Here is an 18,091-nt window from a genome sequence, read left to right on the forward strand (position 1 = left end):
TCCTGGGATTGAGCCCCACATTGGGCTCCCTGCTAGGCAGGGAGTCTGCATCTCCCTCTCCCACTCCCCCTGCTTGTGTTATCTCTCTCTCTGTCAAATAAATACAATCTTAAAAAAAGAAAAGAAAAGAAAAGAAAGTATCAACAGCTTTTGAGTTTAACAGAAGATATTTGACCCAAATTATTTTTGTATGAACTTCTACCTCCAACACTTAGAACAGTATTACACTCCCTAGGGTCACTCAAATACTTAGAGAAAAGTTATTTTTCAAGGAGTAGGAAATAGGACAATAGGGCATACATGTTCTTCTAGAATTTATTTTTCTCAAGAAACTTCATTAATTGCACCAAAAATTGAGGGAAGATGTTTACACCAGTAAGATTAAGTTTGTAGAAATGATTGTCTTACGTATATTGGGTCACTCTATATAATTTTAGTTTCTCAATCTGTAAAATAAAGATGTTTCACTTACTCTAAGTGCCAGGGATGTAATGAGAATTAATGAAAACAAAGCATCTCAACAAGGAGAGTCAAGGAAGGAGTTACGTAACCAAAAAGGCCAATTTGCAGCAAGTAAAAGGAGACCAGAATCACACTCCAAGTCTTTAGGCTCAAAAACAAGTCTTCAAACAGCCTAAGAATGTCCTCTACACTCACACAGTTTCATTATGCAAACCCACATATATTTTAAAAATCAGCCCAGGGGCACCTGGGTGGCACAGCAGTTAAGCGTCTGCCTTCGGCTCAGGGCGTGATCCCGGTGTTCTGGGATCAAGCCCCACATCAGGCTCTTCTGCTATGAGCCTGCTTCTTCCTCTCCCACTCCCCCTGCTTGTGTTCCCTCTCTCGCTGGCTGTCTCTATCTCTGTCGAATAAATAAATAAAATCTTTAAAAAAAAAAAATCAGCCCAAATGGTTCTCAATTGAGAACATTTGTTGATTAGGCTTACATCCAAATGGTAAAATACTGAGACCTATAAGCATACATCCAAATCGTAGATAAAATACTATTCCCTTTCTGCACCTATGGATGCTACTTCTCTTGCAATCATTCATCAAGGTACAATCACAGGCTGCCTTATAAGATGCCAACTATAATAAAAGAGGCATAAGATTCTGCACTTGCAGATTTACCTTTAAATCTAATCATTTTAAAGTTTCAAAATCATTTCTTCTGTCTCTGCTATTCAAAATACTAGTAGCATCCAGCAGATAAAAAGTGAAACATGTCTGGTCCACAAATTCTAACAAGCAATGTCCTAAACGATCACATAAATCTGTGTGAACTCTAGTGCTTACACTGTATGCCCTGTGCATGTGTGTGCATGTGTGTGTGTCTTTGTCTGATTCACTCCACTCCACCAGGATGGGGGAAGGGACTGAATTTGGAATAAGATAACGTAAAAAGGGATGCTCAGTCCTCTAAGTTGTACTATCTACTAAATATTTTGACTGGACTCTGAAGAGCACTTAGGGACCAAGGTTGAAAAAAGAAAAGGCAACGGTGAATGATCTGAGCAAGGACAACACATACTACGCAGGGTGGACAGGACTGACTTCTCGATGTCAAGAGGCAGGGCCTTTCCCTCTCCGATCCCTCAGGGAGGAGTTTATGAAGAGAAATGCGTGAACAGCTATACAGGAGTCCCCGCTGGAGGTGTGTAGCATTCCATGGAGAACCACTATGTAATTCGGATTTGGAATATATGTTTTCTACATGTATCACTAATTTAAAAAAAAAATTCATAGTGTCCACAGCCTTCCAAAACATACAATTACAGAGTTATACCAGAATTACCAAACTTACCCTACCATCAATTTAGACAACTATATCAGTGAATTTCCATTCTCTTGACTTCTACAAAGACTGTGCTTTTCCAGAAAAACCCTTTAATCCTAGATTTCATTATAATCAACTTGCTTATGTCAGAAGACTCATTCTGCAGCTCTGCTATTGCAGAGTACTCATCTACCAGTGCTAATGTGGATGCTGAGGAAATTAACGCTAATGTGGATGCTCTCCCAAAAATACACACTACTATCGACAGACTGGTTTCCCATAAGGACAATTCCAGTAAAAACTGTAATGTATTTATCTGTAAATTACAAAATATCAATACTTGCACAATTTTTTAAAAATCAAAACCCAGTAGATTTTTGTATGGGTTTCCAGTAGGAAACTTTTCTACCACTCCCCCCTTTTACATCATTTTTGTATGGGTTTCCAGTAGGAAACCTTTCTACCACTCCCCCCTTTTAAATCTACGTGGCAGGGGACAAAAAAAAAACAAACCATACACACTCCAAATACTTCTTTGAATGGACTAAAACCCAGAAAACAAGTACTATACGCCAATGATAAACAAAAGTGGCCTGACTGCTTTAACATTTCTGTGTTTGCTTTTTTGGTATTTATTACTAGTTTTAAAAACAACTATCTTCTATCTTTTGAACAAACTATCACAGGTGTCAGGCATATCAGCGTTGATGGCCCTAGCAAAAAATTACTAACAGACAATTTGCTTAGCTGTCTCCTGGTCATTTCAGAGATACAACTTGTCTCCCCAGTTAGGTAAGTAAATTTTATAATATACTCTAATACAAGTCTGGACAGACAGTAGAGGCTTAATAAATGAAAGCTAATTTCAAGACTGTTTTTTATTTTATTTTTATTATTTTTTTAAAGATTTTATTTATTTGACAGAGAGAGAGAGAGAGCACAGAGAGGGAGTGAGAGGGAGAAGCAGGCTCCCTGCTGAGCAGAGAGCCCAATGTGGGGCTCAATCCCAGGACCCCGAGATCACGACCTAAGCTGAAGGCAGATACTTAACCGACTGAGCCACCCAGGTGCCCCTCAAGACTTTTTTTTTTTTAAATTTCAAGACTTTTTAAACATTTTTATGAAGTAAAGTCCTTAGTAATGGTACTTAAGTATTTAAAAAAAATTAGGTTGAAATAGGAAAATCAAAATAGACATGATCTGATTTTTTCATTGCTGGCATTAGCCAGGTGGATAGATTTTTAGCGAAGAGACAATATTTGCACTTTTTCTCTTAAAAACTGAAAACTGTGCAAGCTATCTAAAAGTCCAAGCCAAAAAGCTTTCATAATAGGAAACACGGTGATTTCCTAGATGGAATCATTAAGATGTGGGCTTACTATTTACTATCTCCTGCCAGAGTTTTCACAAGAGGGTAATTCAAAAGGAAATCTAAGGAAGAATTCAAAATTACTTTACCAAGTAGGCACCAAGGTCTATACCTTTGTCATGAACTCCTCCAGCTGCTCTACAAACAGCTTGGTCTGCTGCTGAATAAACTGCTCACAGGCCGATTTCAGATGACGGTCTACATCTTTTTTAGAGTCAAGATAATGTTCTCTTATCTCAGGAGTCCCCTTAAAAAGAAGATGACAATTTCCTCCTGTTTTTATGTGCCTCGAAATTACCAGACATGTAAAGAAGGCCGTTTATCTCCCACCACCAAGGAAACAGACTCCTTCTCACCTCCAACAAGAACTCTATCAAGGCATTGTTGCTATTCAGCCTAAAAAATCTTGGAACAGTCATAGGGTTCAGGATTTTAAATGCTGCATCTGTGAAACAAAATTACTCATCCAGTGAACAGGTACAGTTTTAAAAGAAAAGACGAGTTACTATTTCAGTGTGTTAACATACGCTAGTTATCTGTTACCACAAAGCAAGAGCAGTTTCATTTCCAACAACTCACCTCTGTGAATGGAAGAGAGTGAGATTAGTGCCAACCATGGCTGTAGTACCCACACACAGTTATTTTCTAGAAATCAGACTTAATGACTATTAATCTCAATTATCCATTTACAGAAAAAAAAAGATAAATGGTAACTGATACCTTAAAATTTTACTGCTTTACTTTTATTGCTGCTAAATATTTTTTCCAAAAAATATTCATATACTTACCCAGCTTCATTTGTTAAGATCCTGGCTGGCACAGAAACTTATTCATTTGAAGCAGAATGAATAAACTAATGTGTCAGCCAGAAAGAAAACACCAAAAGGACATATTTACCCCTTAACCTCCAGACTAACTAGAATCCATGCAAAGTACTAACTGAGGTCTCATTGATGTTCAAATGCAATTAAGATATAATGTTAGTCATGAGAGGTTAGAGGTTTAAAAGTAAAGAGAGCAAGTATTCTTCAGTGATAGTCAGAAAAGACCATTTCTTTGCTTTGCCACACTGCAGAAGCAAAGCACGAAATGCTTCCAACCCTGGTTTTTACAAGTATACACCACAACAGGACTTACTGCCTTGACCCTGATCTTACTGAAAAAGACCTATTAGATTCAGTATTGAGAGTAAAGCTTTGTTTCTGCTGTCTTTTCTACAAGATAATCTAAAAGACTGTCTGCCATAAATAGAATCAAATAAGCATATGGTAGGATTATACAGGCTTTATAATGTTTTAGGGAAAACAGACTTCAAACCATTATTTGTCAAAATTTTAGGGTAATTCATTTTCTCACACTTCAGTGGATCTATATGAGAACTAAGCAGCAACGAATTATAAATTAGAAAAAAAAGTGAAAGAAAGTAGATCAGCCTTACTTTGTCTCATCACTTCAATAAAGTTAAGGACTATCAGCCCCTGGCACTCTTCAAGGTTAGAGCACTACCACCACATCTCATACTGAAAGGACAGAAGGATATCAACTAGGTTGGTTGGGGGATAGAGGCCTCTTATGAGAATAAGCTCTAAAAAAAATTATGCATTCTATAAAGGCAAAAGCCAGGAAATCTGGCTGCTGTTTGGAAAAAAAAAAAAAAAAATCACAGGGGCGCCCGGGTGCCACAGTCGTAGAGTGTCTGACTCGGTTTCAGCTCAGGTAGTGATCTCTGGGTCCTGAGATCAAGCCCGAGCCCCTCATTCTTGGGCTCCACACTCAGCAAGGAGTCTGCTTGTCCCCCTCCCTTCCCCTCTGCTCCTCCCCAGCCCTCTAAAATAAATAACTAAAATCGTTTAAAAAAACAAAATAAAAAATAAATCACAAAATATATGAGTAACACACAGGTTTACTATTCACAAATTCCAACAGAATCAAAAGGTATTCTCTATGGTGGAAAGGAGAGAGCATTAGGAAAAAGAAAGTGTAAACTGTTCTAATATGACTCATGATGAGACCACTTTGGTTCTCAGGTGAGTTAAGTCAAGCCCACCATTTTATAAGCACAGTCACTAGGGAACTAACAACTGGCTACCCCTGGAAATCCTGTATTTGGAGTTTCTCTGAACCAGAGTACAGGAAATAATTTAAATGACTATTTTCTCAATTCCCCCAATACTTAAGAGAAAGTTCCATTATATAAACAATGGCTTAAGGCATTACAGCTTAATTCTCTTGGAAATGGTTAAGAAAAGATAAAGTTTAGATAACTTATAAGTAAGTAACAGAAACTAGGAATATTCATAGTATATCCTTAACTGCTTAAGATCAACATCTTAGAAAATAACTATTTTGATCTTTTAGAAATCATCTCTTATTAATTCAGTCAGAAGCAAATCATTAGGACAGATGAATCATCTTTCCCAAAACGATTAACTAACAACCAGCTGATTTAATAATATCAATTAGGCTTATTTAAGCACCTAACGCTTACAAAGCACTTTAACATACATTTTCAAGCTTAATGATTTCAGTAACCTGGTGAAGTTATCATGACAAGTTGATTCTGCTCATTTCACCTGGGACAGAAGAGCTAAAACACCCATCCAAGATCACACAAGAGCCAGGAAATGATGGGCGAGGAACAGAACCCAAATCTTTCAGACTCTTGGATAAGTACTCCCATTTTACCATTTTACCCAGCTGGCTTCCTGAATTTTCATGAACTGACAAACTCTACTCGATGTTTAAAATCCCCCCAATTGGCTGACACTGTAAGTAGCTGTTACACTGATTTTTCATTTTTTAACTGGTTATGGTAATATGTGGCAGAGTCTAAGAGAAGTAATGCTATATTACAAATTGAAATGCTCAGAAACAGTTTCTTTCATAAGGAAAATAGAGCAAGTTAGATGTAATTAGGATGTTGATAGCTCAGCTTAGTATGAACAAGTAACATGCTTAGCAAGCACAGCATGCAAAAAAAATTGCAGATGAACATAAAATAAACCTATAACCTTTGCTGGCACATTTGGACAGGTCAAACACACCCAACTGTGCCAGCCAGGACAATGAAGTACCTCTAGTTTTCTTGAGGTCCAGGGAAATTTCCTTAATGGTGAATTCAGTATGAAATGGAGCAATTTGTTCACGAAGAATCAAAAGGTGCTTAATTAAGAAAAGTTGTCCATCAATCTGAGTCTAAATTGTAAGACAGAAAAATGGGTATTATCACAGATTAAATAAAAACATGTAAAACACATGGTGTTATTAATAAACATTAATCTACCTAGGTTCATGGACCTTAACCTAACTGTATGTACCAATACTCCTTTGTTATGCAATCAACTCTCCCCATATTACCCATGTTAGGATTATCGGGAAAAATCTTGCTGCAAACTCTTAGTAACATTGTCACCCACTCTACTTCGTCAATCCAAGAAAGTAAATCAGACAAAAGGTTATAAATAACACATTTAGAAAAAGAAATCAAATCTACTTTAACTTGGTTTAGAAACAGAAGAGATAAAGTGACCTAACCTCAGCACGGAGCGGGAAATAAAGAAAAAGTCAAAGCATGAGCATAACTGTGACCTCTCATGGCTTTCCAGTTTCTCTTCAAGTAACATGGCTCTCACTATGTGGCCAAAGTGGTTTCAGTATCCAGAATATCAGAAATATTCATATTTACATAAAAGGAGCTTCCAAATGCAAAAGTGATTTAGGGTTACCATTTTGGATTATCCTGCCACCAACAGAGCACTGACTATACCCTGAGAGTTACCCTGGCAGTACCCATCTAGAAGAGTCTTATGATTCAAGCTTAGTTCTCAAAGCTCTGACCCAATCCTGAAACACTGAATAATCATAACTTTTACTTCCAAAAAAAGTCTGTATATTAACAAGGGCAAGGCTGCATTTGCTCTTTCTTGCTGCTTAATCAAGACAGACTCTCACTTTGAAAATATTTCTAATGACGTTATACTGTATTAGGAAAAGAATAAAATTGTCCTTCAGCAAACGACAACAATTTTAAAGGGGTTATTAATTATTAAACAAAGTAACTCCTCTCTGGTGTCTCTCTCTCTCTCCTTCCTCCTTCTAAATAAACACATAATCAATATGTAAGTATGATTTATTTGATGGAAATTCACTTTGCACTCTGGAACACAGAGCACTAAATAAGTAGGAAGCATGACACATTTTGAATACTTGCTCTATTTTTTTAAAAAACTAACAACTCCAAGGGGCAAAAATAGTATAATATAGATTTACTTTACTAAAGCTGTTATAATCCAGCAAATAGTATCACGTTAGTTTACTAATATATTAGGTGCTCAATTAAGTATGGTAACAACTTCTCGCCTTAAGCTAAGACATTAAGCGGTCATTTTTATTAATCACTTTTTTCTTGAAACGCAAAGTATACAAACTCAGCAACGAAAATAGCTAATGCTTGCCAAATCGAGGGCTTCCTCACACAAACTTAAACCTCTTATAATATGTAGGAAGCACAGTTACAAAAATAGGATAGCCTCACAGGCTAAGGACTAAATAATCAAAAAGCCCTTCACTCCTCCCTCTAAAAAAAGGAGGTGGTACAAGAAGACATAAGCATATAAACTTATTTTTAAAATAGATCATTTTTTTCCTCCTTATCGTCTAAGAAATACATGCTCACTCTTGAAAATCTAGAAAATAAAGAAGAGTGTAGAGAAAAGAAGGGAAAATCATCCACATTCACCCAAAAACTTTCAATGTTATTGTTTTATTGCGTGTTTTCATTACATAAAGTCATAATGTATATGTGGCTAGTATCTTGTTTTTTTGCCTTAACATATTTAAGTTAAATGTTATTGCTTCATTAAAAAAAATTAATGCCTGTGTAACAGTCTACTCTATGGAATATGCCACAATTTACTTAACCATCTGCCTAACATTAGACATGTTTCCTGATTTCATGTATTGTAAGAAATGTGAGAGCTCAAGCTTAGAAATACTTTAAAAGTGAAATCTGCCTGTCTACAATTAACTTTCCATCCTCTTTCCAGCATACGAAAATTTCATTTCAACCTTCCACTCCATGAATGGGAGAATGCAGTGGTCACAATCAGAAGTACAGCTTTCCTAGCAACAGAATCCCAAATTCTTTTGCAGGAAGTTTTTTTGTCATTTGTTTTTTTTTGTTTTGTTTTGTTTTAACCTAATTTATCTAAAGCCTTGAAGTAAGAAATCAAGTTTGTAAATCTGGAAGTCCAGAAAGATTCACAAGGTTTGAATACACCACAGCAAAAAAGTTTCCCTGGAAACAGCCCCCACAGCTTCCTCCCTTTAATGGAGTATTTAAATGGAGACAGGTATTTTAATGGAGAGTTAAATGAAGCAACACTTTTGACCATGCTTATAAAAAATTCTCAGGGGCCTTGGGAGCAGCCTTCAGTCCTAGATCCCTTCTTGATTAAAAACTAAATCACGAAGTCATGGCAACTACTTCTGGTCACGGAACCCATGGGCCACAATTGTCTGTCTTCCAAACTGACTTGGCTGATTTCCTCCAAGTGAGGCCATTCAACTATTTAAAACCATCACTGAAGGGATGATTATAAATTGCTATGTTCCCTTATAAACACCGTTTTGGTCTTTCACGGAAACAGGAGTCTACCACCTTCCCAGCTGCTAAGGCTATAATAAGAAACCTTTACCCTATAGAATTTATAACCAATGTATATAACCAATTTATAACCAATGTACCATTTTCAGTATTTTTAGCAAAGCTGGCACTCCTTTATACTGTGTAGTCTTTATTTAGCAGTACAATATAATACAACTGAGCCTTGAACAACATGGTTTGAACTGCACTGGCCCATTTATACATTAATTTTTTATAGTATACAGTATTATAAATGTATTTTCTCTTCCCTATTTTTCTTAATAACATTTTCTTTTCTCTAGCTTACTTTGTTGTAAGAAGATAGTACATAATACATATAACAGACAAAGTAGGTGTTAATTGACTGTTTCTATTATCAGTAAGGCTTCCAGTCAACAGCAGGCTATTAATAGTTAAGTGTTCAAGGAATCAAAAGTTCTACAAGGATTTTGAACTTGGAGGGGGGCTGAGTCCCTTAATTCCTGTGTTGTTCAAGGGTCAACTCTTCAAGCTTCTCTTAAAGGGCCTCAATTAAGTCATAGTAAACAAATCCTACTGCCAAAATGGTTTTGAATTTCTGTGCTTATAAATAAATGCTGTATTCCACAATATTATTATAGGTAGCAAGATTTCACCTAACACTTCATCAAACCTTGTTTTTGCTGATAGACTCTGATGCTCCAAGTAACGACTGAATGCAGGCAGACAAGGCTTCCTGTGATAATCCTTGGAACACTGCCCTCTGGTGAAATAAAAGAAAAACATTACTCTGAAATGTTTCACAACACAGGAAAAAGAGAAACTGTAAACAGAATACAAGGAACAATGAATGCTTGCTTGCCCTTATCCACTGGATGAATTTATATTACTGGCAATATTCCTCTGGAGTTTCCTATTCCCGTGCAACCTGTCTAGACCAACACGTGGTTTTGTAATTTGCATCTCTCAGAACTCTCATGTGACCCTTCAACAATTTCCTTAGCACTTATTCCATGCTAGGCTCAGTGCTAAATGCTGCTGGATGCACAGGGGTGGGTGGACAAGGCAGATGTGGTTCTGACCCCACGGAGCTGTGACTCCAATATAGCCTCATACTGTAGGCTGTTTTTTAAATCAATAAAACCAACTTTAAGACAAAGCCTCAGTAAACCCACTTTTTTTTTTTTTTTTAAGATTTTATTTGTTTATTTGACAGAGAGGGAGAGCAGCAGCAGAGGGAGAAGGAGAAGCAGGCTCCCTCATGAACAGGGAGCCCAATTCAGGGCTTGATTTCAGGACTTGATCCCAGGACCACGGGATCATGACCTGAGCCAATTGAGCCACCCAGGGTCCCAGTAAACCCATTTCTAAAAATGTATCCCCAACAATTAATCAGTATTGTATTATAAAATTCATTCATGTGGCTCTTACTACATTATTTAAAACAGCAAAAAAATGCAAATAAATGTTCAATGACGGGGGAGTCAACAAATAAAATACTAGCAAATATAAATTATAGGATACTATGCATGAAATACAGGAATGCTGAAGGACGTGGTAAAATTTTTATAAAATATAATTAGGTAAAAACAAAATAATCGCGTTACAAATAGCATGTGAAATATGATTCTTAATTTAATTCTGCCATTTCTACATCTTGCCAGAGGTGTGGCATGTTGGCCTGGGCAGGGTCGCCCGCCAGTCCCTTGCTTCCCTCCCTGCCTCCATTCCACCTGCGATGGAATTGATATGGAGGAATATGAGCAAAATATTTATTATGAGGCCACAGTCCTGGGTCCTGATCTCTACTTGATGTTATTCTCTTTTTGTACTGCTTCCCTCTCATTTGTTTTCTATGAGGCTTCTGTAGTAAGAAAAGATTAGGGATACCTCTTGCCAGGTCACTGCCCCTGCCTGAGGAAGACCGAAGATGGGCAGTTTAGACTAAGACCCTCTCTTCCCCCTGCTCAGTCTTAATGCGTTTTTCACTAGACTTGGCTTTCCTCGCCTTAGATGATTAAAATAGAGAGGGATACGATTTGGACATAAGCTAGGTTAAAAAAAACAAAACAAAAACAAAAAACGGGCAGCTCCAGAACATAAAATAAAAACAGGCAGAGTTGTGTCCTCAGGTCTACCCTACTGTTTGGCTTAAATCCCTGTTAAGCAGCTAAAACGCTTCACTAGGGCCTGTGATGATAACGGATTTTATATGGAATATACCCCCATGTGTCCCCTTGGGATCCTGGATCTACTCTAGGCAGTTTCTGAATCCCAGCCTCATACCATCATTCAGGACACCTACTAGGGATCCTGGGGAAGAGGAGATGCCAATGTCCAAACCTCCCTCTGGAAGACAGCTCATTAGCTGGGCAAAAGGGCTAAGACATCTAACTGTAGAGGTGTTGTGGCCTCATCCTATAAGTCCCAGAACAGGCCAAAAGGTATTTTCTGGTTGAATTTCAAAATTTCTCTAAGCACAAACTCCAATAACTATGTAGCTTAAAATAGATACTAAGTACTGTGCACTCTACTGAACCAATGAAACAACTGTGCAACCTTGTTCGGCCCCTAGGCCTCTGAGATATGGAACATCTCTACGGGGGGGTGGGGGAGAAAAACACCCCCTTTGAACTCTATTCTTAAGAAACAGTAGCATCTGGACAATTAATTACATTGCTGTTGTAGTCACTTTTCTCTTTATATGCTATTTGAGTTGTAACAATCAAATTTTAAATTAAAACCACTGAATTTTAGGGGTGCCTGGCTGGCTCAGCTGGAGGAACATGTAACTCTTGATCTCAGGGTTGTAAGTTCAAGCCCCATGTTGGGTGTAGAGATTACTTAAATAAATAAAATATTAAAAAACTGAATCTTATAAATTATTTCAGCAGCAAACTCCTAACAGTAAGTATAGACAACTCTAATCTTTCTCTAGATTGATAATCATATCATTAAACATTCTGGAGTGCTTACAGTAACTCTGACCTAAAATCAATGCATAATGTTTAAGGTAGTGCTTAAAAAAAAAAAAAAAAAAAGGTACTGTTAATTTCAGCAAATAACTAAAATTAGTCTAAGAAACGCATGTAATCTTAATACTACTTATTAAGAATGCTGACTTAGGGGTACCTGGGTGGTTCAGTCAGTTAAGCATCCGACTCTCGATTTCAGCTTAGGTCATGATTTCAGAGTCATGAAATGGAGGCCCACACTGGGCTCTGTGCTCAGCGGGGAGTCTGCTTGAGATTCTCTCTCTCCCTCTGCCCCTCATGCTGCCTCCCTGCCCCATGCTTTTGCTCTCAAATAAATAGATCTTAAAAAAAAAAAAAAGAACGTTGATTTTAAATGCAGCACAAAACTAAATTAATGGGGTGCCCAGGTGGCTCAGCTGGTTAAGCATTCGACTCTTGGTTTCACCTTAGGTCATGATCTCAGGGTCCTGAGATCAAGCGCCATGTCAGGCTCAGCAGGGAGTCTGCTTGAGATTCTCTTCCTCTCCCTCTCCTTCCACCCCCCCACTCGCACACACACACGCTCTCTCTAAAATAAATAATCTTTAAAAAGAAAAAACCAAAGTAGATGCATTTAATAATAAATTTAATACTAAATGTGTATTATAGCCATGTAACACTGGACATTATCACTTAACCTTTTAGCATGTCTTTTTCTTTATATATAAACTAATATAAACAAAAACAGATGAATTAACCAGTAGTTTTAAAGTTTTATGTGGTCATAGATCCCTGTGAGAAGCAATAAAAGCTATAATCCTTCTCCTTTCAGAAAGACAAATATAAACATACAAACACAATTTTATTCACAATTTCAAGGTGTTCATAGACTCTCCAAAGGCCACTAGTGAATTCTAAGGGTCTACAGAATCCACAGGTTAAGAATCCCTATATTAGGGGTGCCAGGGTGGTTCAGTCGGTTAAGCATCTGCCTTCAGCTCAGGTCATGATCCCAGGGTCGTAGGAATGGAACCCTGCATTGCGCTCCCTGCTCTGCGGAGAATCTGCTTCTCCCTCTCCCTCTTCCCCTCCCCCCAGGTCGTGCATGCGTGCTCTCTCTAATAAATAAATAAAATCTTTTTTTTTTTAGAAGAGAATCCCTAAATTAGATTGATCTTAAACTTACCTCTGTATCTAAAAATCATGATTCTAATTTAATACCAAACAAAATACTACATCAAGATCTTAAAATTAAAAAATTTCACCTGAAAGAGTAAGCCATTTACAGTAAAGATAGAAGAACTGATACACGTACATCTATACATCTGTACAATTTGGAGAGACACACAAGAGTTCTTCGAACTGTAGGATACCACATTCCATGAAGATCTGCTGGAGAAATTGTGGTCTGTGGTCTGGGATTGAGGGATTCTGTTGAACCTAAAAACCCAAATGGAAAAAGAGACACATTTCACACACATGGAAGTTTGTCGTATTTGCATGGTAAACATAAACTTTTGTTCTCGTTAGTTATCTATAGCTGGAGGCATCCATTTTTTTCTAGTTTTTTTCACCTTCGATCAATAATGCCATAGGAACCCATAGGAATCGTGACAGCTGATATTTAACACAATAAGTGAGACTACATATAAATACATATATACATTCCGGCCTCATATATATATGCTTAACTCAAACAGCTATTTCAAAACTGTGATCAATAATTTTTATGGAACAGGGGCACCTGGGTGGCTCAGTCAGTTAAAAGTCTGCCTTCGGCTCAGGTCATGGTCACAGGGTCCTGGGATCAAGCCCTGCATCAGGCTCCCTGCTCAGTGGAGAGTCTACTCCTACCTCTCCTTCTGCCTCCCCTCATGCTCTCTCTCTCTCTCTCTCTCTTAAATAAATAAATAAATAAATAAATAAATAAATAAATAAAAATTGGGTGCATGGGTGGCTCAGTTGGTTAAGCATCTGCCTTCAGCTCAGGTCATGATCTCCAGGTCCTGGGATCGAGCCCCACATCAGGTTTCCTGCTTAGAGGGGAGTCTGCTTCTCCTGCTCTCTCCCTCTGCCCCTCCCCATTGCTCATTCTCTCCCTCTCTCAAATAAATAAAATCATAAATAAATAAATAAATAAATAAATAAATATCTTTAAAACAAACAAAATAATCTTTATGGGATGAATGAACAGTATATACACCTTATAAAAAAGCAAGTAGATCTGTATGCAGTCATGTAGAAGCAAGTGGGAGCCAAGGGAGGTGAGGAAATGACAAGAAAAAAAGCAATGTTAAACAGGAAAATTAATCAAAGCTGGTTTGACAGACTGCCTTCCATGCTCTTAGCTGTATTACTTATAGGCCTACCTAGTCTATCCAATTCCCAAGTAAGAAGAATTGCCCCCCTCTCTCCGAGACAGGACAGACACTCTGATGAGGGTGAGGAGGAGCAGGTGGGGAGCTTGGTTAAGCAGAGACATTTTGTAAGGAAAGCACACTCACTTCGGCTCAATGGACCAAAGTTCAAATGAGCTACAACAGCAGAGCTAAAATAATACTCTGGAACAAGAGAGGATAATGAAATAATGGACTGGGTATTAGAGGACATTAGGAAACTCTATGAAATGCAATAATGTTTTAGGGTTATATAAGAGATGTCCTTATTTTTTGGAGAGATGATGAAATACTCAAGAGTAAACTGACAATGATGTCAATAATTTACTTCAAAATGATTAGCAAAAGATTGGGGCGCCTGGCTGGCTCAGCCAGAGGAGCATGCGGCTCTTGATCTTGGGTGCCCCACATTGGGTGTAAAGATTACACAATGATCGTGATCGAGCCCCACACTGGGTGTAAAGATTATTTAAATAAATAAACTTAAAAAAAATGATTAGCAAAAGAATGTATGTATATATAATGTGATAAAATGTTAAGTCTTGAATCCAGATGGTTGGTAGAGGTGTTCACTGTTGATTGTATCGTTCTTTCAACTTTTCTGTATATTCGAACGAGCTAGAACGGTCTCTGCTTAGAAGGTCTGGAGGCTGTAGTATAGATTTCTGGGGAAAAAGAAAGAGGAGAATGTGGTGGGTTAGTGCTTTCTCTTTATAATTCTGTAAGCTGAATTTTTTGCTTTTCAAAAGCATGTAATATTTGTGTAATTTTAAGAGCTCTTCTATAAGGCCTTATTTTAAACTAAAATATCTCCTTTATATGAAGTTCCTCAGAAAGAATAAACTAGACAAATTATATCAAAGAATATTTAGGAGATTAAGTATCTATGATGGTGCTAAGATTATGGTATCTGCAGGATCCCTCCTTCAATATAAAGAGCCAAAAAGTACCCCAAATAAAAGTTTAGTGAAACAAATCTATTTAAGTACTTTAAAGCCAGAAGTTGGCTTATTTATTTATTTTCATTTTCCTGTGAAAAATAGTTAACAGTTAAAACAACTGACAGGGAAAGTCTACTTACACGACAAGCCATCAAAAGGCGAGTGCCTACTGGCTGCCTCTTTTGAAGAGCAGGGCTCCTCCCTCCTGCACCCTCCGTGAGCCCCACCCTCCCCCTACCTGTTCTAAGGAGAGAACAGGGCCTCTGCTTTTGAAGATACTGATAATCGGCCTCTTCACACAATGGTCCCTCTACCAGCTCGCCCTGGCACCTAGTTCTACTGCATGAACACCATGTTGTTTAAAGTCCTCACTTTGGAGGCTTCTCATTTTCACTTCCAACATAACCAAGGAATCAAGAATCAAGAAAAGTGATTGTACTCTTTCTTTGCTCCCCTTGCCACTTGACTCGGACTTGTTTTCCATCCCAAATTCTATCACCATTCTAAGTAGCATCAATAACCATACAATCACATGGTTGTCAATTCCAAAGACCTTCACCCCCACCCCTGCACTCCCTACCACACAGATTTTCTCATGACCTTCTTTTAGAATTACTTTATTACTTTCTACAGACCTTCTTATTACTCCAAACTATTCCACCTCTTAATTATTAAATCTTAGCATCCCATTTTCTGACCACGACAGCTATGTGATTTCCTATTTCTCACCCTCTGCCCAAAACTACGCTGCCAACCCCTCCTCCTCTGGCTTCAATCACACCCTAACCCCTTGCTTGCTTCTGACCTCTCTTGCTGTTGGCCCAGGACACTCCTCTACCTCCATTTGCTCTTTAATGTCAGCATCTGCTGAGGTTCTCTCCCCAGATTTCTGCTGTTGTCACTGTACTCTCTGTCCTGGGGTGATCCTACGCAAGCCCGAAGCGTCAATTACTCTACAATCTTTATCTCCAAATCAGTCCTCTTTATAGTTCTAGAGCAGTACTGTCCAACAGATATACAATGTGAGCTATAAATGTTAACACATTAAAATGCCACATTAAAAAAAGTAAGAAGAAACAAGTGGAATGAGTTTTAATGTATTTAACCCAATATATCTAAAATATTATCATTTTAACATGTCATCAAGACAGAAATTACTAATAAGGTTTTTTCTATTCTTTATTTCATATTAAGTCTTTGAAATTTGGTGTGTATTTTATATGCTAACAGCATATTCAGATGAGCCACATTTCACATGTTCAATGGCAGGTGGCTACCATACTGAACAGCACAGCTCTAGGTCGATATACACAGACCCTCTCAGTTGTTCCACATGGACCCTGCTAAGTCTTTTTCTCAGCCCCCACATCTACTGTGTCATCAAATTCTACTGATTCACACTCTTAACCAGATACCTCGTCTCTTCACTTCTCTCCATCCCCCTGTCAGTGTCCTGGCTCAAACCTTTATCTTTCAAATGGAAAACAAAACAGTTTCCTAACTAGTCTCTACAGTTCTGCCAAAAATACCTTATTTATATTAAGGCCAAGCATGGGTGAAAGAATAGACTTTACTAGGGAAAGGGAAAGTGTGTAAGCCCAGGGTCAATAAGACAGAAATGTACTCTAGTCTCTCCAATAACTCTTGAAGAGGTTTATTAGGACCAAGGTGTACACCAGAAACAAGAGGTATACGAAGACATGGCCCAGGTTCTATTTCAAAGGAGGAAATTTTAACCCCCTATGGGTCTCTCTTCCTATGGGACAAGCATGATAAAATGTCTTTGTCGGACAGGGAATACCCAGGTTGCTTGGCAGTCTGGCTTTGAGTTATCAACTGTTCATAGAGTAACACACAATACCTGATCATGCCCTAAACCTGGAGATTTAGGGACAACTAGGGCTCTTTAAAGCCTCCCATTCTTATTACCCCAACTCCCAGTTAGTCCCAGCTCCATGAGGAACTGAGCTTCAGTGTCTCCCTTACAGCTAGGAGGAGAGGGGAAGGGACACCCTGCTTTCCATATAGCTTGTTGTCTACGTAATTCATAAATATCCAGCATGCTTCTTAGACAATTTTGCTCCTTGCATAACGTGCACCCTAGTCCAAGCTATCCCATACATTTTTATCAGTATCTTACCCCAGTCTCAGGCACTCAATGTATTTATAAAATACAAATCTGGTAAGTACAATCATGCCAATACACTATATTAGCAAGAAGTCAAAGTCCATGAGACTATCACTGATACCTATCTGGCCTGTTTTACCTGCTTTTCCCTACAAATAACCTATGCCCAAACATTACCAAACCACTTGACTTCCCCAAAGCAACCATGGTCTTCCATTCCTGCCTGCCCTCCTCCATGCTATTCTACCTTGAACAGCCCTACTTCACCTGGCTCTCTCATTCTTGCCTTTATAAATAGTACAGCTTTCTGACACCACTGAAAGCTCACCTCCCTTCATAATTCTGATGCCCTTCTACCATGGTCCAAGAGTGCACTGTACATACCTTTAGCACGTCACCACTCAATTATATCTGTGGCTTATCAATCTCCCCCCATTCAAGTGTGGGCTCCTCAAAGGCATAAACTGTTTCTCATGCCCAGAACGTGACAAGTCCTCAATAAAAGTTTAAACGAATGAATAAAAGTTGGAGTTAAGCATCATAACATACCGGATTTTCTTAGATTATTAGACTCCGTTTCCTCTAACCGAACATCTGAAAACGAAGCTTCTGAAGGTACCTTCTTTTGTTCATCTTTTAAACTCTGTGCAATTTGCTATATAAAGAAATCAGAAGAAAGATTAAAGTGTAGTTTTTCAGCTGTGTTCGGCAATATGAACATGTTCTTTCCGTAAAGTTAAAAAAAAGACTAGTTAATAAATGAATGGACTAATTAAGAGAACCACAGCAAAACAACCCATGGAAATGAAAAAGTTAAATTAGTATAGAGTGTCCCTACTCCCAAAAACACATACGCAGACGTCTGTGAACCACTAATTTCAGAACCATTACCGGGTATCT

The 18,091-nt window shown here is 38.1% G+C and overlaps 1 protein-coding gene across 1 annotated transcript in view; it reads right to left on the reverse strand.

The window, feature by feature from the left end:
* Positions 1–18,091, reverse strand: part of COG3 (component of oligomeric golgi complex 3) — a 72,131-nt gene that overhangs the window by 12,878 nt on the left and 41,162 nt on the right. Inside the window, exons 14-19 of the mRNA XM_008706835.2 lie at positions 17,741–17,846; positions 13,042–13,166; positions 9,446–9,535; positions 6,224–6,344; positions 3,506–3,594; positions 3,262–3,396 (exon numbers count right to left, since the gene is read on the reverse strand). Of these exons, the coding sequence (XP_008705057.2) occupies positions 3,262–3,396; positions 3,506–3,594; positions 6,224–6,344; positions 9,446–9,535; positions 13,042–13,166; positions 17,741–17,846 (666 nt within the window). The remainder of the gene's footprint in view (positions 1–3,261; positions 3,397–3,505; positions 3,595–6,223; positions 6,345–9,445; positions 9,536–13,041; positions 13,167–17,740; positions 17,847–18,091) is intronic.

Source organism: Ursus maritimus, unplaced genomic scaffold (assembly GCF_017311325.1).
Source record: "Ursus maritimus isolate PB19 unplaced genomic scaffold, ASM1731132v1 scaffold_10, whole genome shotgun sequence".
In the NCBI taxonomy this organism is placed as follows: Eukaryota; Metazoa; Chordata; class Mammalia; order Carnivora; family Ursidae; genus Ursus; species Ursus maritimus.